Source organism: Pan troglodytes, chromosome 5 (assembly GCF_028858775.2).
Source record: "Pan troglodytes isolate AG18354 chromosome 5, NHGRI_mPanTro3-v2.0_pri, whole genome shotgun sequence".
NCBI lineage: Eukaryota > Metazoa > Chordata > Mammalia > Primates > Hominidae > Pan > Pan troglodytes.
In genome coordinates, this window is record NC_072403.2 from 161,358,369 (window position 1) to 161,380,290 (window position 21,922).

The following is a 21,922-nucleotide window of genomic DNA, read 5'->3' on the forward strand; positions in this document are numbered from 1 at the left end:
GATTTGAGCCCCTCACATCCCCCCAGGTGGAACAACACGGAACTGCGGCTGCTGAGACTGGCCACAACCTCAGTCTTCTTCACACCTACTTTTTTTTGTTTTTTGAGACAGAGTCTCACTCTGTCGCTCAGGCTGGAGTGCAGAGCGCAGTGGCACAATCTCAGCTCACTACAACCTCTGCCTCCTGGGTTCAAGGTGATTCTCCTGCCTCAGCCTCCCGAGCAACTGGGATTACAGGCGTGCCCCACCACACCCAGCTAATTTTTGTATTTTTAGTAGAGACAGGGTCTCACCAGGTTGACCAGGCTGGTCTCAAACTCCTGAACTCATGAAGCCCGCCAAAGTGCTGGGATTACAGACATGAGCCATCGTGCCCAGTCTAAACCCACAATTTTTAACAGAACAGACCAATCTGGGGGAAAGCCAGTAGGAGAAACTAATAGACAATTTGACAATAAAGAATCCAGGTGTGGTAAAAAAAAAAAAAAATGATTTATTTTTGAAGCATGGTTAACAGCTATGCAACTAGGAACATTTCATTTACCTGTCCCATCTATGTTTTTCTGTCACAAAGACATATACTAAGACTTTGGAAAAATTCCAAAGGGTATTACACTTGAAATGTGCTGTGTTTTCACTTTTTTTTTTGTACGTCTTATTCACAGTGAATCAAATAAAATAGCTTTACAGCTTACTAAAACTCAAACTTGTTCTCAAAGGAAGCAGTTTAAACATTTTCAACTGAAAAATCAGCAACACAATGATTCTACATCAGGAAATCGAACCAGGGAGACAAAAAGCAGCTCTAATAGAAAGCGTGTCTTGTCAAAAGGTTAAAAATAAAAATAAAGGCCCGGGGCTGGGCGCGGTGGCTCACGCCTATAATCCCAGAACTTTGGGAGGCTGAGGCGGGCGGATCACAAGGTCAGGAGATTGAGACCATCCTGGCTAACACGGTGAAACCCCGTCTCTACTAAAAACACAAAAAGTTAGCCGGGCATGGTGGCGGGCGCCTGTAGTCCCAGCTACTTGGGAGGCTGAGGCAGGAGAATGGCGTGAACCTGGGAGGCGGCGGAGCATGTAGTGAGCCAAGATTGCGCCACTGCACTCCAGCCTGGGTGACAGAGCGAGACTCCATTTCAAAAATAATAATAATAAAAATTAAAATAAAAAAAAAATAAAGGCCCGTTGAGGTGGCTCATGCCTGTAATCCCAACGCTTTGGGTCTTTACAAAAAATAGAAAAAATTAGCTGGACGTGGTGGCGCAACTGTAGTCCCAGCTACTCAGGAGGCTGAGGCACAAGGATTGCTTGAGCCTGGGAAGTCAAAGCTGCAGTGAGCCCTGATTGCACTACTGCACTCCAGCCTGGGTGACAGATGACAGAGCGGAACCCTGCCCCCTCCCCCCCCCCCACCAAAAAAACCCACACATATCATGAGGAAAATCCAACTTATTTACAAAGAATGGGTCATCTTCAGGCCTGAGATCCCAATATGTTATGGTAAAATTGTGGGTGCACCGTCCTCTTTGGAAAAAGGGGGTAAGGAACAGATCTGGCTCAATCCATGCTAAGAATCTGGTTTTAAAAGATCAAAGAAGTTTCAGAGAAAAACCTAACATCACTGTATGCCCCAGGGGTGTCATTTACCATGAATGAAAGGGCTGGGAACGCACTCTCCCTGAGGTGCCCGCCAGGCCTGCCAACGTCTCATGAAATCTGGTAGTAAACTGGCAAGAGTTCCCTCTGCACCAGCAGGCTGCAGGAAGTTTGTAGGGCTGGGGGCTGGTCTTCTCTGGTCTTCCCCTGGGAAGTGCCTCCCACTTTCCCCAAACTGCCAAGCTACCAAGCCCTCGAGTGAACAAATGAGCCATAGTCTGGAGGGCTGGCATGGTAACCAGAATGTGTGGATGCTGCCAGGAGAGGCCAGGGCCCCCTGAGGATTCGGGGGTCGGCACTCTGGCAGGACCATCTCACTTCTTAGCCATTGCAAATGAGTAGGCCCTTTCTCCTCAAACCCAGAGCAGTAGCTGGCTGGAAGAAACGGCACCAGGAAGGTGGCAATAAACTCTGACTGAGCTCATGTTAGTTTTCTCCTAACCCACCTGTAGATTTGAGAGCAAAAGTCCTGACTCACCCAGCCCCAGTTTAACTGTGAAGTGCGGCTGTCATGTTTACAGTCCCAGTTATTCAGGAGGCTGAGGCAGGGGGATCACTTGAATCCAGGAGTTTGAGGCTGTAGTGAGCTATGATCACACTACTATACTCCAGACAGAGTGACAGAGTGAGACTCTGTCTTTTTTTTTTTTTTTAAGACGGAGTCTCGCTCTGCTGCCCAGGCTGGAGTGCAGTGGCATGATCTCAACTCACTGCAACCTCCGCCTCCCAGGTTCAAGCGATTCTCCTGCCTCAGCCTCCTGAGTAGCTGGGACTACAGGTGTGTGCCACCATGCCTGGCTAAATTTTTGTATTTTTAGTAGAGACAGGGTTTCACCATGTTGGCCAGGCTGGTCTCGAACTCCTGACCTCAAATGATCTGCCTGCCTCAGCCTCCCAAAGTGCTGGGATTACAGGCATAAGCCACCGTGCCGGGCCGAGACTCTGTCTGTTTAAAAAAAGAAGAAAAAGAAGTAAAAGAAGGCAGCTCAGCTGGTACAGTAGAAAGCCTATTCTGGAAACTGCCATGATGGATGGCTAAAAGAATATTGGAGATACTTAACCCTTAGCCAAACAGTATGTGTCTGTGTGGTGTGTGTATGTACATGTATGAGAGACTGCGTGTGTGTGTGTGTGTGTGTGTGTGTGTGTGTGTGTGGTGGGGGTATGTGTGTGAAGGCCCCAGAAGGCGGCCCTGGGACAAAGTGCTCCTGCCACTTGTCCCCAGCATAGGACAGCCACACAATTCAGAGCACAGGAGAGCCCACACCTGGAGGCTGGGCTCCCCTTGCGGGTGGGGTTAGCAATAGCTAACATGAAAACTTCCAGATAGCAGACCTCCCCTGGCCACCTGACTACATATTTCAAACATTACCTGAAGCAATGAAATTCAAGACCATTCACAGTCTTTTTTAAACTTCTGACTACGACCCACATTGAGGTTAGTTACATGGCTGCCAAGGGGGTAGGGACACAGGATAGGTAACAAGAGTTCAGACTCAGCCTGATTGCACAGGGTGCGCTTTGACCTGTCCCAGTCCACTGTGTTTGTGGTGGTGACCCACTAAATTGATTTTGTGACCCACTTGTGGATTCTACTGCAGCTTGGACCTGCAGTCTCCGTGCACATGGAAAATCATTCCCTCCACGGAAGTGGGTGGACCTCCCCGCAGCAGGCCCCGGCCTCAGTGAGGATCACCAAGTGCCACCAGGCCCCCACAACCCCGCTCAGGAGGAGGAAGCAGGCTTCCCTGACCATCTTTAAAGAAAAGGGGGCGCCATGATGGGCCCACTCAGGTCCAGGCTGGCAACCACAGGTCTACCCGTCCAAGACGCAAGGCGAGGCTGGGCCATTCCCTGCAAGTGCGTGTTGGTCCCTTAGGGCTTGCCCAGGGGCGCCCCCGCGCTCTGGGATCTCTGTACCAGGAGGATGAGCCTGGCGAGGTCTGAGAGCTCCGGGAACGCGGCCATCACGCGGTCCACCTGGTCACGCGGGAAGACGCTGTAGAGCGCGATGCGAGCCCGGGCGCGCGCGTTCCCCTCGTCGTCCTCGGCCGCGTACACTGAAAGTCCCCCAGTGGCGCCGTCGCCCCAGGCCGGCTCCGCCCAGACGGAGCGCCCAGGGAAGCGGTCGGAGCGGGGTGGACCGGCCCACGGGTCGTCGGGTGGCCTTCGCGGGGAAAGCAAGTCGCCGTGCAGGTCCCTAGGGCGGTGTTCGCCCCGCGGCTGGAGCTGCAGGCCGGGCGGAGGCGGGAGGTCGCCCGGGGAGAACTGGCTCTCCGGGCTAGGGAGGCTGAGCGGGCCTGGCACCCGGCCGCCCGCGGACACCCAGTCTGGCCCGCCCAGTCGGGGCGTGAGGCTGCAGGCGGGGCCCGGGAGAGGCGGCCCCAGGGGCCCCAGGTCGTCGCTGAAGGCCAGCCGAGAGAAGCTCCCTCGCAGGGCGGCCAGGTCCGGGGACCCCCGCGCCGGCGGGAGGCTGTGCGCAAATGGTTCCCGGGGGTCCGCCCGGGCTCCTGCGGAGCCGCCCGGGGCTCTCGGTGGCCGCTGCTCCTCGGCGCCCGAGCCAGGCCGGGCCCCTGTCTTGGCGCGGAGCTCGTCGGCCACCGCCAGTTGCGCGTGGTGCGGCCTCTCCGGGTGGTAGAACTTGCACTTGATGCCGTAGGTGCATTTCTTGCCTGAAAGGGGCGGGGGCAGAGAGGGCGCGGCGTGAGGCCCGGGGGCGCGGAGGGGCGGTGGTTCCTGGTGCATCCGGGGAGTGCCGGCCCGCGGCCTCTCCGTGGAGATTCCTCCAAGCAGGCCCCCAGGCCGCCGCGGACTCCTCAGACTCAGCGCCCTGGAAACGCCTCAAGGTCTGGGCGCGGGGCCGAGGTGGGGAGAAGTGCCCGGGAGGCGCGGGCGGCCTGGGTGAGGGGGCGCTGAGCACACTCATCCCAGGGTATGCAGAGGAGTGTCGTTCCCAGGTCCCTTTGACCAGAGACTAAGACCAAATCTCTGGATTCAAAGACTTTCAGCCTCCAATTCCCCAGGGACCCTGTGGATAGAGCCAGGCTTAGGGAGCGGGCGGTAGGGAGTGGGTGCTCGGGGCATAGGACTGCGCCTGCAGTGCCGCCTCAGTTCCCACCGTTCTCCGTGTTCGCTGTGCTAACGCTTGCCCTCACCCTGCACGCTGTTCTAACAGAGTCGTGAACAAATGGTCAAGTGTTACCATCCAAACCCAAGGCTTCTGAGAGTGAAAGGGGGAAGGAGGAGTCAGCCTGAATATATGTATGGTCACCTAATTCTAACAAGAAATGATTGACTGTCACCCAAGTCTTTACTGAACTTGGAAACATCAAATAACTTGGCGAAGCAAGTCAGTGAAAGAGCTGGCTAGAAGGCTGGCATCCGCCAGGGTGCTGGGATAAAATTCTTAACTCTTCATGGATAGCAGTGACCAAAGTCCATAGGGTGGAGGGGTGGAGAGCAGGGTAGGGTGAGGACAGAAGCTGCCAGGGGCCAGGTGAAGGGACTGAGACCCGCAGCTGGGTTTGTGTCCAGGCTCCCGGCTTCTCAGACACAGCTTTGCTGTGTGCATGACCCCTGCATCCGACCCTGGCATGGGACCCTGGCTCCCATGAAATCACCAGCCAGGATGTCAGTTCTACAATAACCCTGTCAGGAAAGTTAACTCTCCAGGTAGCACAGCTGGAGGGCAGAATTTGGGCAAGAGCCCAGGCCGCTGAGCACCAGGCCAGTGCTTTTTGACTGTGCTCCTGTACTGCCCCCACACAAGGCCCTGAACAGGGCCTGCGAAGCACTGGGCCCTACCCACCATAGGGACAATGCTGCCAGGATGGTTCTGGGGGCTTCGGCTTCCTGCTCAGGAAGTTGCTCAGGGAGGGTCCATGGCGGCCCAGGGGGTCATCAGGAGGCATGAACCTGGAAAATAAGCACAGGGGCAACTGCAAGACCACCTGGGATTTGCCACCAGCACCGGTACAAAGGGAGCAGGCCCAAGTTCCCCAAGAGCACCAGGAAGCATTCGGCCCCGGGCCCACCATCACCCAGCGGGATGTCACAGCATCTTAAAGCAAAACCTTCCCTTCACACTGAACCCCATGCAGAGCACACAGCACAGCTCTGGCCCTCTTTGGGTGTTTCTCCTGCTGTGGTTCAAGCCAGCAGTGTCAGAATCACCTAGCAACTTAAAAATGCAGTCATCTGAGTGCAGTGGTTCACATGGGTAATCCCAACACTTTGGGAAGCTGAGGCAGAAAGATCCCTTGAGCTCAGGAGTTCAAGACCAGCCTGGGCAACATAGTGAAACCTTGTCGCTACAGAAAGCAAAAAAAAAAGAAAATTAGCCAGATGTGGTGGTGAATGCCTTTAGTCCCAGCTACTCGGGAGGCTGAGATAGGAGGATGCCTGAGCTTGGGAGATGGAGGCTGCAGTGAGTCGTGATTGTGCCACTGCACTCCAGCCCCGGTAACAGAGTGAGATCCTGGCTTTAAAAAAAAAAAAAAAATTACAGCCTCTGAGCTTCACGCAAGACCTGCTTCATCAGAATCTGAAGTTGTTCAGGAATCTGCACAACTGGGAGATTGAGGTGGGCAGATTGCCTGAGCTCAGGAGTTCACAACCAGCCTGGGCAACATGGTGAAACCTCATCTCTACTAAAAAATACACAAAAATTAGCTGGGCATGGTGGTGGGCACCTGTAGTCCCAGCTACTGGGGAGGCTGAGGCAGGAGAATTGCTTGAACCCGGGAGGCGAAGGTTGCAGTGAGCCGAGATCATGCTACTGCACTCCAGCCTGGATGACAGAGTGAGACTCCTTCTCCAAAAAAAAAGAACTTCCCAGGTGATTTTTATCCAGGAAAATGAAAGTATAATTGCTCTAAGGGCTCCTCTGGCTTCCCACTGTCCTCAACAAAAGGTTAGAAACCTCTATGAGGTTAACAGCTCCAGAAAAGCCAGGAGTGGTGTCATACCCCTGTAGTTCCAGCTACTAGAAAAGCTGAGGAAGGAGGATTCCTGGAGCCCAGGAGTCCAGCCTGGGCAACAGAGCTAGACTCTATCATCTCTAAATAAACAAACAAACAAACAAACAAAAAACAGTTCCACAAGGTTTCAGAGTTGTATGAGCTCCTTGAGGCTTAGGTCCCATTTCTCCTGTGTTTCACCCCGTGCCAAACACAGCTCTGGGCTGTGAACCTCCAGGTGAAGAGATTCAACAGGAACAGGGAGTTTGAATCAGTGAGGAAGTGGATCCCAGGTGCTGCCTGCACATACAGCCACCTCGCAGACTTAACCTCCTGCTCTGTGCACCCGGGGGGCACAGGGTCTGGTCTCAGTTTCCATGGCTGCCCTGCCCCTGATCTGCCCTTCTCTCCTCCCTGGCATGGAGCCCTAATGAGGAAGGGAATGCATGCTCAGAGTTCAACAGGGAAAACCCAATTCCTCAGAAGGAAAACGCCCCTCGCTGAGTGAGGTCCACTTTTTACATAAATACTTTTGTTCCCAAGGCCACTTCCAGGTCATACAAAGGTTCTGTAGAAAGGTTGGGATTCTAAATCAAGGAGAAGATGTTTTATGGGTTGCTGTCCCCCTAAGAGTCCAGAGTCATGCTGAAGTCCCACTCTGCAGAGAGCTGGGTGATCCCCAGCCCTGTGTGGCCTCCAAAGCTCAGCTCCCAGCTGCACAGCCAGCTTGTCAGAATTGGGCCTTGACCAAGAATCTGGGGAACCGCCCACTGTGGTTATTAAAAGTTCCCAAAGACTTCCTCTCCTGCTCTCTCAGGAGCAGGAGCTGTGCCAAGAGGGCCCTGTGGACGTGCCCGGGGCACCAGGGCAGGCTCCCTCGCTCACAAGCGGGCGGCAGGCCCTGCCTCCTGGCAGGCCCTTAACGGAGGCCAGTGCGTCAAAAGGACTTGGCTCCCGCCCCAGGCTGTCGTCAGGCCAGAGATGGCCATGTCCCTGAGAGCTCAGTGAGGATTTCTGGAGCCCATAGTTACCAGACTAGCCAGATTCCTCCAGGCTACAGACGGACAGTGAGAGCCGCTGGCCTTTTGTAGCTGGAAATGACAATGGGGGCTCCTGCAGGGCACTGCTGCCATGCCTCTGGCCCTCCACCTCCACGGCTGCAGGGGCAGTTGGCCTTGGGGACCACAGTACCCCCTGCTGCACCATGTCCTGGGAATAGCTGCTACCACTTCTGGGGCACAATTCTCTCTAGTCCTCACAATGATCTCAGAGGTGACATTATTAATCCCTTTTCAAGGTGAAGAACATTCAGCTCAGAGAGGTTGAGTGGTTCCCCCTTGACTCCCAGCCAGTAAGTGGCAGGGCCTCAGATGGAAACCTCACCTGCCCTCTCCAAAGCCCCAGCCCTTTCTCAAACACCACACTGTGTCCCTGGGTCTGGAGTCAGCAGCTGCTCAGCCATGTGCAAGCAGCCTAAGCCCAGACCTCTCTCCCCATCGACCCTTCCCCAGCCACAGCCATTCACTCGGTCATTCCTTTACAACTATTTACTGCACCCCTGTGGGCCAGGCATGCTGGAGACACCGCACGTAAGACAGATACAGTCCCAGCCCTCACAGAGCTGAGGAGTTTGTCTAAAACCACGTTCCAAAAAGTCAGTCAGAGAGCCCAGAATGAGGGCCAAGCTAACACTGCCTGGAACAGAAATGGAAATGAGAGCAACAGCCCAGCTGGCTGTGCTCTGTCACACACTGCTCTGGTCTCCAGACCCTCATCCACCTTGCCAGTGTCTGCCCTCACCATTAGCTGAGCGGTTTGTGCCTGTGGCCCTGGTGTCCCTCTCTGCCCCCAGCCATAGCCGGTTGGTCTGGGATGAACTGACAAGAGGCCTATTTCAGGGCTACATGAACCAGCCAGGTTCTCTTGAACATTTCAACCCAGAGTCAGGGCCAGGCAGGGGGAGATATTTACAGCCCAAAAGAAAAGATTCTGGGCTGGGCTCAGTGGCTCACACCTAAAATCTCAACACTTTGGGAGGCTGAGGCAGGAGGATCGCTTGAGCCCAGGTGTTCAAGGCTGCAGTGAGCTGTGATCATGCCACTGCACTCCAACCTGGGCAATAGAGCAAGACCCTGTCTAAGAAAAAAAAAATCTGTTGCCCACTCCCATATGTAATTCAAAATTTTGATTAAAAAAAAAAAAAAAAGACAGCCAGGCACGGTGGCTCACGCCTGTAATCCTAGCACTTTGGGAAGCCGAGGTGGACAGATCACAAGGTCAGGAGATCAAGACCATCTGGCTAACATGGTGAAACTCCATCTCTACTAAAAATACAAAAAATTAGCCAGGCATGGTGGTGTGTGCCTATAATCCCAGCTACTCGGGAGGCTGAGGCAGGAGAATCGCTTGAACCCGGGAGGCAGAGTTTGCAGTGAGCCAAGATTGAGCCACTGCACTCCAGCCTGGGTGACAGAGCAAGACTCCATCTCAAAAAATAAAATAAAATAAAATAAGACAAAAACCTGAAATAAGTGAAAAGCAATACAGCAGAGTACAGATCTTTTCCATGATGACTATTTCAATATTCTGAAGTATGCAACGCTGTTTTTTTAAGTTAGTGGTGACCTAAACGCATGCTTGCATGCTTGGCCCACCTCTTGGGCTTCTCTGTGGTGTGTCAGATGTGGCCCTGGGAACAGCAAGGTCAGAGCAAAGCAGCCCACCTATTGGGGACGTGCCCGCCGAGAATGCGGACCTGGGGGAGCTCTGTCTGAGGGGCTGGGTGACCGGGTGACCCCAAGCCCCTCCACCTGGTAGCAGGCGTGGCCACTGCCTCGACCCCGGCCCCCCGCCCCGCCGCCCCCCAGGGTGTCAGGACCCCAGCCGGACCTACCGGTCGTTGACGAAGGAGAACATGAGCAGCCTCTGCTCGATGAACCACTTCCACTCGGGGTTCTCGCTCTGCAGGTCCCGGTAGTTGTCGTTGGAGACGATGACGCCGTCCTGCTCGTAGGCCACCTTCACGATGTAGCGGTCGTCGTAGCAGACCAGGCGCTTGCCGTGCACCTTGCGGGACGGGGTGTACACCAGCACCGCCTGCCGCTCCAGCTCCGCCAGCACGTGCTGCTCTGAGGGCGGGCGACGGAGACGCGGATGAGGGCCCAAGGGCACCGCCCCTGAGAACCACCCCCAACGCGAGGCCACCCGCTTCCCGGGCCGGTCAGATGAGGTTTTGAGGGGAGCGGGGAAAAAACACCAGTTTTTGCTGCCATAGCGTTCGCTCCTTTCACTCAATTTCACTGAATTTGCCTGAAGCCCCAGGTCAAGCGGGCAGGCGCGTGGCTTCCGTCCTGCCCACATCATGACAGGAGTCCAGAAAGCGATACTCTACAAAGGAGAGTCACTTCAGAAGGAAGGGTTCAGCCACAGCCCTTGTCCTTTTGAGGGTTCCATGCCACAATGCCCCTACCGCAGCAGGCACAGGGGCCTCCTGGAGAAAGACATTCCTGTATTAACCCGGACCTTGATGATGCCTTCAGCATGACGGGGAGCCTGGCATTCACCTGGAAAGCCCTGCATGGGCCCCTAGCTGGGAGCCAGAGGCCCATCTTCTCCCACCATCCAGGAACCTGCCTGGGACACCTTTGGGATGGAGCACCCCATCACTGACAGATACAGGGACTCAAGAACATCATAGAAAGCATCCAGGACTAGGAATCCAGCCTGGAGTCTGGGCTGGGCTCCAGTTCCTGGGTACTTCACCCCGGTTGAATGTCCATCCAGTTTTATATTTATAAAATGAAGATAGCAACGCCTCCTCTTCCTGTCTCAGAGTGTCTGTGAGTGGACTGAGCTCAAGTGAGTGCGAGTTCTTGCAAAAACTAGTCAAGAGGTAAACATGTACCAGATGGTACAAACATTACAAGGCCTTACTTATCAGAGGCTAAAATCTGCATCCCAGGAGGGTCAGCTGTTTGATCTGAATTTTGCCTTTGGAGACATGCAGGAAAAAAAAAAATCCGTTTGACACATAATAATTACTCAGGTCCCTCAAGTTTAAGTCCTTTCCCATATGACACTGTTGGCTGATTTTTAAAAGGTGCATAATGCAGCTATGGTACAAAGAACAAAAATAAAGACGCCACATATCTAGCACCTCCTTTGAGAAATAGGAGGTGGCTCATGTTTGGAAGTCCCCTCTGCCCCCTCAGTCTGCGATCCTCTCCATTCCCCTTAAGCCCTTAGGACAACCCTAGTTTTAGAACTCCGTGTTTATAATTTCCTTGCTTTTATTTTTTTAAATGCAGATTATGAGAATCATTTTCTTTCTTTTTCTTTTTTTTTTTTTTTTTCGTTTCTTTTTTTTTTTTTTTTTTTTTTGAGACAAGATCTCACTGTGTCACCCAGGCTGGAGTGCAGTAGCATAATCATGGCTCACTGCTGCTTCTACCCTCCAGGCTCAGGTGATCCTCTTACCTCAGCCTTCCGTGCAGCTAGGACTACAGGCATGCACCACCATGCTCAGCTAATTTTTTTATTTTTTTAAAGATGGGAATTCGCCATGTTGCCCAAGCTGGTCTCAAACTTCTAGACTCAAGCATCCACCCACCTCAACCTCCCAAAGTGCTGGGATTACAGGTGTGAGTCACCATGCCCCACTGAGGATCATTTTCAGTGTGGTTACACATCAGACTTGACACAAATGGAAGCATACTATACATATACTTAAGCAGCTTATCTTTTTCGTTCATCATTGTGTTTGTGAGGTTTGGTTGTGCCATATGTTCATCACTGTTAGTCCTGCATCTAAGTCCCTGGCACAGAACAGGCAAGGGCCTCTTCAGGGTATATTTCCAAGAGTGAATATGGCTGAGCTGTATGGAAGGCACTTTACAAGGTAATGCCAAATTGTTTTCCAGAGTGGTGATGCCAAGTTACATACCCAACACAGCACATAAGACAACCTTGCCAATACTTGGCATTTTCAGGCTTTTGGATGTTTGCCAATCTGGTGGGCACAAAATGGCCTCCTATTGTGGTTTTATTTTGCATTTCTCTGGTTGCTAATGAGATTGAGCATCTTTTCATATGTTTGTATGTTTATATGGCCATATATGTTTTCTTTTCTGTAAACAGCTTATTCATGCTTTAGCCCATCTTTCTGTTGATTCGTTGTCTTTGTCTCATTGATTTGGAGAAGTTCTCTCAAGATCTAGGCAGTAATCGTTCATCAGTAATGTGTGATGTGTAACCCGCCCCCACACCCTCACCCCAGTTTGAGGCTTGTCTTTCCACTTTTTTGTTTTTGTGGTATCTGTTAATGAATAAAAGCTTTTATTTTAGTATAGTCAAATGTATTCATTTTTCTTCATACGTTTGCACTTGTTGTGGCTTATTTAAAAATTCCTTCCCTATCCCAAAGTAATTTCTCTACTTTTCGCACATTATATTTAAGTATTACACTACTGTTGAAATTCACCATTCTTCACATTCAGACCATAAAGAATAATTCAGGACAATCAGTTCCCGACAGGGAACTGGACACAAGTATTTATATTCCCTTCTTCTCACAGTTCCAATGTAATGAAAGGTGGGGGGAGATCTATAATCATGTTAAAAGTAGGTTTGGGGACAGCAGCAAACCCAGGATTTTGACATACTTTGGGAAGACAGAAAGCAGAGAGGATTGTATTGATTGTGCAGCATGGAGGGAACCACAGCCCAGAATATGCGCAGAAGGCTGGAGTGGAGGTGGGAGCCATTGCCCTGCAGTCTTGGAGCACTCCTGGTGGTGGAGATGGAGTGGAAGTCGGGCAAAATCGGGATGACTAACTAACAGGTGAGCTGAGCTACTCCCTGGCAGCTGCTCCCAGAAGCATGGACCTCCACTCATTTCCCATCCCTATCCCTATAAAGAAAGTGAAGCTACAACTAGGAAGGAAGAAGCCTCCCATTGTGGCTGTTGATCTCCTAGAATAAAACCATCATCATTCTGCCATTGGAATAAGTGGTAGGCAGAGGCGCCAGGCTGCCTGCCTGCTCCATGCCAGGTATACTAAAGTGAAAACTGCCAGTCAACACAAATGGTCCACACTGCCATTCAGGGAGAAGTTTTCATACTAGGAGAGAAAACCCATGGCAACTGCGCAGATATACAGTCATGCGCTGCATAACAATGATTCAGACCACGTGTGTGACAGTGGTCCCATAAGACTATAACAGAGTTGAAAAATTCCTATCATCATAGCCATCCTGACCTTGTAGTGTGACATGTGACTCACGTGCCTGAGGTGATGCTGGTGGAAACACTCTTCTGTGCTGCCAGTTGTGTAAAAGTCTAGCACATACAATTATGTACAGCACATAACACTTGATCATATTAATAAAGAGCTTTGCAGCTGCTCTCTTCTCACAGGTGAGCATCCCTAATCCAAAAATCCGACCAACATGATGTTCAAAGCAAATACTCATTGGAGCATTTCAGATTTGGGATTTTTGGATTAGGAATGCTCAGCCAGTAAGCATAATGAAAATATTCAGAAATTCAAAACACTTCTGCTCCCAAGTATTTCAGATAAGGGATACTCAACCTGTATAAGAAGCCAAACAACAAACAAGACCCTGTTTGTTTAAACCACAGTGTTCTGACCGTGCCTGGTGGCTCATGCCAGTAATCCTAGCACTTTGGGAGGCCGAGGCAGAGGGATGGCTTGCGTCCAGAAGTTAAAGACCAGCCTGAGCAACATGGTGAAACCCCATCTCTACAAAAAACAAAAACTAGCTAGGGCAGGGTGCGGTGGCTCACACATGTAATCCCAGCACTTTGGGAGGCAGAGGTGGGTGGATCACCTGAGGTCAGGAGTTCAAGACCAGCCAACATGATGAAACCCCATCTCTAATAAAAATACAAAAATTAGCTGGGCGTGGTGGCACGCGCCTGTAGTCCCAGCTACTCAGGAGGCTAAAGCAGGAGAATCGCTTGAACCTGAGAGGCAGAGGTTGCAGTGAGCCGAGATTGTGCCGTTGTACTATGGCCTGGGCGACAAGAGTGAAACTCCATGTCAAAAAAAAAAAGAAAGAAAGAAACTAGCTGGGTGTGGTGATGTGCACCTATAGTCCCAGCTACTGAAGAAGCTAAGGTAGGAGGATCTCCTGAGCCAGGGGAGAGCAAGTCTGCAATGAGCCATAGTGAGACTCCACCTCAAAACTAAATAAATAAATAATAAAACTGCAGTATTCTAATATTTGTAAGTTAAAATATTCCTAGCTGATTGAAGAATTAAAAATGAAGAGGCTGGGTGAGGTGGCTCTCGCCTCTAATCCCAGCACTTTGGGAGTTCGAGGTGGGCGGATCATGAAGTCAAGAGATTGAGACCATCCTGGCCAACATGGTGAAACTCCATCTCTACTAAAAATATAAAAATTAGTTGGGTGTGGTGGCACATGCATGTAATCCTAGCTACTTGGGAGGCTGAGGCAGGAGAATCACTTGAACCTGGGAGGAGGAGGTTGCAGTGAGCCGAGATCATGCCACTGCACTCCAGCTTGGCGACAGAGCAAGATTTGGTCTCAAAAAAAAAAAAAAAAAAAGAAGAAGAATTCCCTGGGTCTCAGTTTTCTTCTTCTTTTTAAATAAAGAGATTAGATGAAGTACTTGGTAAATAAGTATTACCTGACCAAATAAATGTCTCTTTCAAATCCTATAAACTATTAGAAGTGGAATACAGATCCAGTGTCTCTTCGGGTGTTAAAAGTTGTCAGGCACAATTATTTTGATAACTTAACACACCAAAAGAGTAGTTTGTTCATTCATCTACTCAACAACTGCTTATTGAACGCCTAATTTTGAACTACTTGTTGAATACCAGGTGTTACACTAGGTGCTAGGTGCTAGGGCTATGGCATTGAACAGTCATAATCAGTGCCTTCATGGAGCTTATAGCACAGTGAGGAAGACAAATATCATTAAACAAACAACTCCCTCTCCCTCTCCCTCTCCCTCTCCCTCTCCCTCTCCCCACAGTCTCCCTCTCCCCACAGTCTCCCTCTCTTTCCACGGTCTCCCTCTGATGCGGAGCCGAAGCTGGACTGTACTGCTGCCATCTCGGCTCACTGCAACCTCCCTGCCTGATTCTCCTGCCTCAGCCTGCCGAGTGCCTGCGATTGCAGGTGCGCGCCACCACGCCTGACTGGTTTTCGTATTTTTTTGGTGGAGACCGGGTTTCGCTGTGTTGGCCGGACTGGTCTCCAGCTCCTAACCGCGAGTGATCCGCCAGCCTCAGCCTCCGGAGGTGCCGGGATTGCAGACGGTGTCTGGTTCACTCAGTGCTCAATGGTGCCCAGGCTGGAGTGGAGTGGCGTGATCTCAGCTCGCTACAACCTTCACCTCCCAGCCGCCTGCCTTGGCCTCCCACAGTGCCCAGAGTGCAGCCTCTGCCCGGCCGCCACCCCGTCTAGGAAGTGAGGAGCGTCTCTGCCTGGCCACCCATCGTCTGGGATGTGGGGAGCGCCTTTGCCCCGCCACCCCGTCTGGGATGTGAGGAGCGCCTCTGCCCGGCCGCGACCCCGTCTGGGAGGTGAGGAGCGTCTCTGCCCGGCCGCCCCATCTGAGAAGGGAGGAGACCCTCCGCCCGGCAGCCACCCCGTCTGGGAAGTGAGGAGCGTCTCCGCCCGGCACCCGCCCCGTCCGGGAGGGAGGTGGGGGGTCAGCCCCCTGCCCGGCCAGCCGCCCCGTCCGGGAGGTGAGGGGCCCCTCTGCCCAGCCGCCCCTACTGGGAAGTGAGGAGCCCCTCTGCCCAGCCAGCCGCCCCGTCCAGGAGGGAGGTGGGGGGGTCAGCCCCCCACCCGGCCAGCCACCCCATCCGGGAGGGAGGTGGGGGGTCAGCCCCCCGCCCGGCCAGCCGCCCCGTCCGGGAGGTGAGGGGTGCCTCTGCCCGGCCGCCCCTACTGGGAAGTGAGGAGCCTCTCTGCCCGGCCAGCCGCCCCGTCCGGGAGGGAGGTCAGGGGGTCAGCCCCCGGCCCGGCCAGCCGCCCCGTCTGGGAGGTGAGGGGCGCCTCTGCCCGGCCGCCCCTACTGGGAAGTGAGGAGCCCCTCTGCCCGGCCACCACCCGGTCTGGGAGGTGTGCCCAACAGCTCATTGAGAACGGGCCATGATGACAATGGTGGTTTTGTGGAATAGAAAGCGGGGAAAGGTGGGGAAAAGATTGAGAAATCGGATGGTTGCCGTGTCTGTGTGGAAAGAAGTAGACATGGGAGACTTTTCATTTTGTTCTGTACTAAGAAAAATTCTTCTGCCTTGGGATCCTGTTGATCTGTGACCTTACCCCGCAACCCTGTGCTCTCTGAAACATGTGCTGTGTCCACTCAGGGTTAAATGGATTAAGGGCAGTGCAAGATGTGCTTTGTTAAACAGATGCTTGAAGGCAGCATGCTCGTTAAGAGTCATCACCACTCCCTAATCTCAAGTACCCAGGGACACAAACACTGCGGAAGGCCTCAGGGTCCTCTGCCTAGGAAAACCAGAGACCTTTGTTCACTTGTTTATCTGTTGACCTTCCCTCCACTATTGTCCTATGACCCTGCCAAATCCCCCTCTGTGAGAAACACCCAAGAATGATCAATAAAAAAAAAAAAAAATTTTTTTTAAATAAATAGACTATGGAAAACCCTAAAAAAACAAAAAACAAAAAACAACTAAGTAGATATTTGACTATCGATGTTAGAAGTGCACCAAGGAAACGTGTCTAGTACCTCTTGAGCATACATCTGCTCCAGCATACCTCTGATAGGGGTGTCAGCTCTTGGTGGGTCCTTCCTCCAGGATGGAACAAAAACTTTGATGTAGGTGTGTCCTCTGTCCCTGAACCAGTCAACAGCCAGCTTGATTCCCCGGCAAGAGAAGGTTTCTTTATTTCCATGGCTACAATGGGAAAACAAAGAAATCATAGAGACACAGCAAGTGTTCCTAAGAGTGATTTCCCTGTGAATATCCTGGATCACAGTCTCATAATCAAGAGGGAACCAGGAAAATCTACATTTTAGGCCAGGAGTGGTGGCTCACGCCTGTAATCCCAACATTTTGGGAGGCCGAGGTGGGCAGATCACTTGAGGTCAGGAGTTTGAGATCAGCCTGGCCAACATGGTGAAACCCCATCTCTACGAAAAATACAAAAATTACCCAGGTGTAGTGGTGCACACCTGCAATCCCAGCTACTCTGGAGGCTGGGGCAGGAAAATCACTTGAACCCGAAAGATGGAGGATTCAGTGAGCTGCAATCCCACCACTGCACTCCAGCCTGGGCAACAGAGGGAGACTCTGTCTCAACAAAAAAAAACAACAACAACAAAAAAAAAACACACACACACACAAGAAAATCTACACTTTAAAGATAGTTCATTCTTTCATTCACAAATAATAACCATTAACAAGAACCACATAGCTTGTGATAGGTATGTAGAGGGTCTTGGGCTCTGTTATAGCTAATATCAAGTGTCAACTTGATTGGATTGAAGAATGCAAAGTATTGTTCCTGGGTGTGTCTGTGAGGGTGTTGCCAAAAGAGATTAATATTTGAGTCAGTGGACGGGGAGAGGCCAACCCTCCCTCAATCTGGGTGGGCACCATCTAATCAACTGCCAGCATGGCTAGAACAAAACAGGCAGAAGAAAGTAGAATGAGCGGACTTGCTGAGTCTTCTGGCCTTCGTTTTTCGCCCGTGCTGGATGCTTCCTGCTCTTGAACATCAGACTCCAAGTTCTTCAGCTTTTGGACTGTTGGACTTACACCAGGGGTTTGCCGGGGGCTCTTGGGCCTTTGGCCACAGACTGAAGGCTGCACTGTTGGCTTCCCTATTTTTGAGGTTTTGGGCCTTGGACTGGCTTCCTTGCTCCTGAGTTTGCAGATGGCCTATTATGGGACTTCACCTTGTGATCGTGTGAGTCAATACTCCTTAATAAACTCCCCTTCATATATACATGTAGCCTATTAGTTCTTCCCTTCAGAGAATCCTGACTAATACGGCTCCAAGAATACATTCAGAGGACTAACAGACAAGACCCTCTCTTTAACTGAAGCTAAGAATGATCAACATAAGACAGATAGGAGTAGCCATCTACAGAATCACTCTCACCCTGAGAGATGGTTGTAAATGTGTTATTGGGTTTCCCAAGTCCAAGCAAGGAGGGCAATGCCCTTCAAATTCCATAGAAGACTTCAATGGAGGCAATAAGGAGAGAGTGGTATGAGATCAGGCAGGGCCTTGCAGACATTATGGAAGATTCCTTTCTTCCTCCTAAGAGGAATTAAAAAGCCACGGAAGGATTTCAAGATTGGAAGTAGATGATGTGATGCGTTGTGATGATTCAAAAAGCTCAATCTGAGGCTGGGCGTGGTGGCTCACGCCTGTAATCCCAGCACTTTGTGAGGCCGAGGTGGGTGGATCATGAGGTCAGGAGATCAAGACCATCCTGGCCAACATGGTGAAACCCTGTCTCTACTAAAAATACAAAAATTAGCCAGGCGTGGTGGCGCATGCCTGTAATCCCAGCACTTTGGGAGGCTGAGGTGGGCGGATCACCTGAGGTCAGGAGTTCAAGGCCAGCCTGACCAACATGGTGAAACCGCATCTTTACTAAAAATACAAAAATTAGCTGGGTGTGGTGGCACGTGCCTGTAATCCCAGCTACTGGAGAGGCTGAGGCTGGAGAATCGCGTGAGCCTGGGAGGCAGAGGTTGCAGTGAGCTGAGATCAAGCCACTGCACTCCAGCCTGGGTGACAGTGTGAGACTCTGTCTCAAAAAAAAAAAAAAAAAATGAAGAAGATAAATATCCCTTTCGCTACTGAGGCTGAACTCTGAGGCTTGTACAGTGAGGAGAAAATATCAACGGGGATATCTGTGGTCAAAAGGAAGAGGAAGGCTGGGTGTGGTGGCTCACACCTGTAATCCCAGCACTTTCGGAGGCCAAGGAGAAAGGATCACGAGGTCAGGAGATCGACAGCATCCTGGCTAACACGGTGAAATCCTGTCTCTACTAAAAATACAAAAAATTTAGCTAGGTGTGATGGCATGCACATGTAGTTCCAGCTACTCGGGAGGCTGAGGCAGGAGAATCGCTTGAACCTGGGAGGCGGAGGTCGCAGTGAGCTGAGATCGCGCCACTGCACTCCAGCCTGGGTGACAGAGCGAGACGCCATCTCAAAAAAAAAAAAGCGGGGGGGAAGAGGAAGCAGATCGCTGGTCCTTTCCAGCCCAGCAGAAGCTGAAAAAGAGGGAAGATGGAAGGAGGAGGAGGTCCTCACCCCGCCCCCCCATTCCAGCTCCACCCAGCCCAACCATAGGGGAGGGGGAGATGGAGAAACATCAAGACTGTGTGAACAAGAGGCTGAACCTTTGTTTTTCAGCACAGACTGGGCAGGCTGCAAGCCCCTCAGAGAAACCAGGTTTCTGCAAGGCTGCCTTGGAGGAACATGACTTGGAGAAGTGAGTCTGAAGCCACACCCCATCCCTCGCGTGACCCCAGGCCTGGTGGACTGTCTGGGGATGGACAAGCTGGCACCAGTGAGCAGAGAGCACTTTAAGCCAGCATGGCTCCCAGAAGGCCACTTCCATGTTTCCCGTTTAGAGGCCAGGCCAGCCCAGCCACTGTGCAACAGAACCCAGTGAGGGCCCCAGACCCCTTTTCCAGCCAATATCAGGTCTCAAAGGCCCCAGAGGCCATCCGAGATGGGAGGGGGCAGAGAGGAACCACAGAGCCTGAGTCGCCCAGGAGACAGAAGAAACGGAGGCCCCACCTGATGTACACTGGCAAACGTTAAGATGTACCCTCCCCTACCTAAAAAAGAGGGGAAGATATCGTGCCTGTCATAGAAAATGAGGTCCGTTTTCTGTGTCCCTGAAGCAGTAAAGTGAACAATTGATGACACCCTCCCTCACGTCACCCCCGAGACACATGCATCTCTTCAATGTAGTCAAGTCCACCCTCAGTTAATTCTCAAGGGAAAATAGCACCACCACAATTATTTTAAAATTTGTTTCTTGGCTGGGTGCTGTGGCTCACGCCTGTAATCCCGGCACTTTGGGAGGCCGAGGCGGGCGGATCACGAGGTCAGGAGTTCGAGACCAGCCTAACCAACATGGTGAAACCCCGTCTTTACTAAAAATACAAAAATCAGCCAGGCGTGGTGGCGCATGCCTGTAATCCCAGTTACTCAGGAGGCTGAGGCAGGAAAATCGCTTGAACCCGGGAGGGAGAAGTTTCAGTGAGCCGAGATCAAGCCACTGCATTCTAGCTTGGGTGACAGGGCAAGACTCCATCTCAAAAATAAAATAAAATAAAATAAAATAAAATAAAAAAGCTGTTTCTTAATTGCTGCTCTTTTTTCAGGGTCTCCTTCCATATTTGCATTTAACCATTCACAAGCCATCTCTGACACCTTTGGTGGGTGTAGGAGGCAGTGTTCAGTGGTGAGAGACAGGAAGGGAACCTGGACCCTGGCAGAGCTCTCAGTCGCCCTGGGAGCCCACTCCCCAGCACACAGACAGGAATGCACACACCAAAGGCATCCACTCATCTGCACGTTCCTTCACAGACTCAGTGCAATTCCTAAATATCTACTACAAGGCTCTGCACTGCATGCTAAGAAAAGACATCACCCCTGCTTCTTGGAGCTCTTTTTTTTTTATTTAAGAAATGGAGTCTCATTCTGTTACCCAGGCTGGAGTGCAATGGTACAATCATGGCTCACAGTAGCCTCAACCTCTCAGGCTCAAGCAGTCCTCCCACCTCAGCCTCCCAAGTCGCTGGGACTACAGGTATGCACTGCCACACCTGGCTAATTTTAAAAATTTGTTGTAGAGATGAGGTCTGGCTATGTTGCCCAGGCCGGTCTTGAACTCCTGGCCCCAGGTGATCCTCCCATGTTGGCCTCCCAAAGTGCTGAGATTACAGGCATGAGCCACTGCGCCTGGCCTTGGAGCTCATTTTTAAGATCTGTAGAGGGTTCTATCTGCCAGGGCACTTTGCACGTTTTGCCTCATTTAATCATTACAAGAAGCCCTTGAGGAAGTGACCTTGTCCCCATTTTACCCTTGAAGAAACTGAAGCAAAACAATGTGTCCATCTCTCTGATCTAGGGGCAGCCCTCAAAGCCTGACCCCTTAGGCTGCAAAACTCTTCCTCCCTAGTCTCCCAAAGACCACTGATTCCCCCCAACTCCATCTATACTTCAGGATCCAGATGGCAGTTCTTTTGGAGGAATAGTAACCCACAGTTTAAATGCTCATGCTTAGAAAAGGCACCTCATGCCCTTATTAACCAACACTGTGAACCAGCTCATCAGGCAACAAGCCGAGAGCCAGGCCCTGGGAAAAGGAGACAGGAGCTGGGAGTTTTGTTTTTGTTTTTTGTTTGTTTTTGAGATGGAGTTTTGTTCTTGTTGCCCAGACTGGAGTGCAATGGCGCAATCTCAGCTCACCACAACCTCCACCTCCCAGGTTCAAGCGATTCTCCTGCCTCAGCCTCCCGAGTAGCTGGGATTACAGGCATGCACCACCACACCCAGCTAATTTTGTATTTTTAGTAGAGACGGGGTTTCTCCACGTTGGTCAGGCTGGTCTCAAACTCCTGACCTCAGGTGATTCGCCTGCCTTGGCCTCCCAAAGTGCTAGGATTACAGGCATAAGCCACTGGACCCCACCAGAGATGGGAGTTTTGAATAACCAAAGGTACAAAGAGGAAGTGGGTTGGCACCCAAGGCAAATTTTGCCTGCCTGACAACTGTGCCTGGGGTAGCTGCAATCAGAGTGCCAGCCAGTTTCAGTAACTAGACAATCCAATTGTACACCACTGCATCTTTGACTATTGCCAAGTAGTTCCTGCAGACGCTAGGGGCTCCCAAAGCAGTCACATATGGAGGAAGGTTGTGGCTATGTGCAGGAGGAAAGAGAGGAGCAATGATTCCTCAGGGGTCTGAGATGTGAAGGGAAGCTGCTCTTGCCACTCTGTTTCTTACTGGGGGTTCAATTGCAAACACTCTGACCCTTCTCACCAGGAGATCTCTCCCCAGCTCAAGGCAGGGGAAAGAGACCGTGAGCAGGGGCTGATCTGGGAGCTTTCACCTTACAAGAAATGGGTGCAGACAGGCAGGAGCCCAAGGCTAACGTCAGACAGAACAGAGTCAGGGTCTCAGAAGCAGGTCTGACCCCCAGCCCGGTCATAAACCCCCACCATTCTCTTTCTTGCCTGCTGGGAACCCACTGAGAGGGGCATGATGAAAACTGAGAGGTATGATTTCAAGCCTGATCT

General features: G+C 51.6%; 1 protein-coding gene across 6 annotated transcripts in view; it reads right to left on the reverse strand.

The window, feature by feature from the left end:
• Positions 1–822: 822 nt before the first annotated feature.
• ZC3H12D (zinc finger CCCH-type containing 12D) overlaps positions 823–21,922 on the reverse strand; it is a 37,695-nt gene continuing 16,595 nt past the window's right edge. For 3 of the 6 annotated variants that reach the window (XM_063813567.1, XM_009452192.5, XM_009452193.5), the window contains 4 exons: positions 16,398–16,537; positions 9,511–9,745; positions 5,468–5,574; positions 3,041–4,331 (listed from right to left, as the gene is read on the reverse strand). In XM_063813567.1, coding sequence (XP_063669637.1) covers positions 3,535–4,331; positions 5,468–5,574; positions 9,511–9,745; positions 16,398–16,537 — 1,279 coding nt within the window. In that variant the 3' untranslated portion in view covers positions 3,041–3,534. Of the gene's footprint in view, positions 4,332–5,467; positions 5,575–9,510; positions 9,746–16,397; positions 16,538–21,922 lie in introns of all 6 variants that reach the window. The other 3 variants (XM_518794.9, XM_063813570.1, XM_063813569.1) reach the window with 3 other exon arrangements.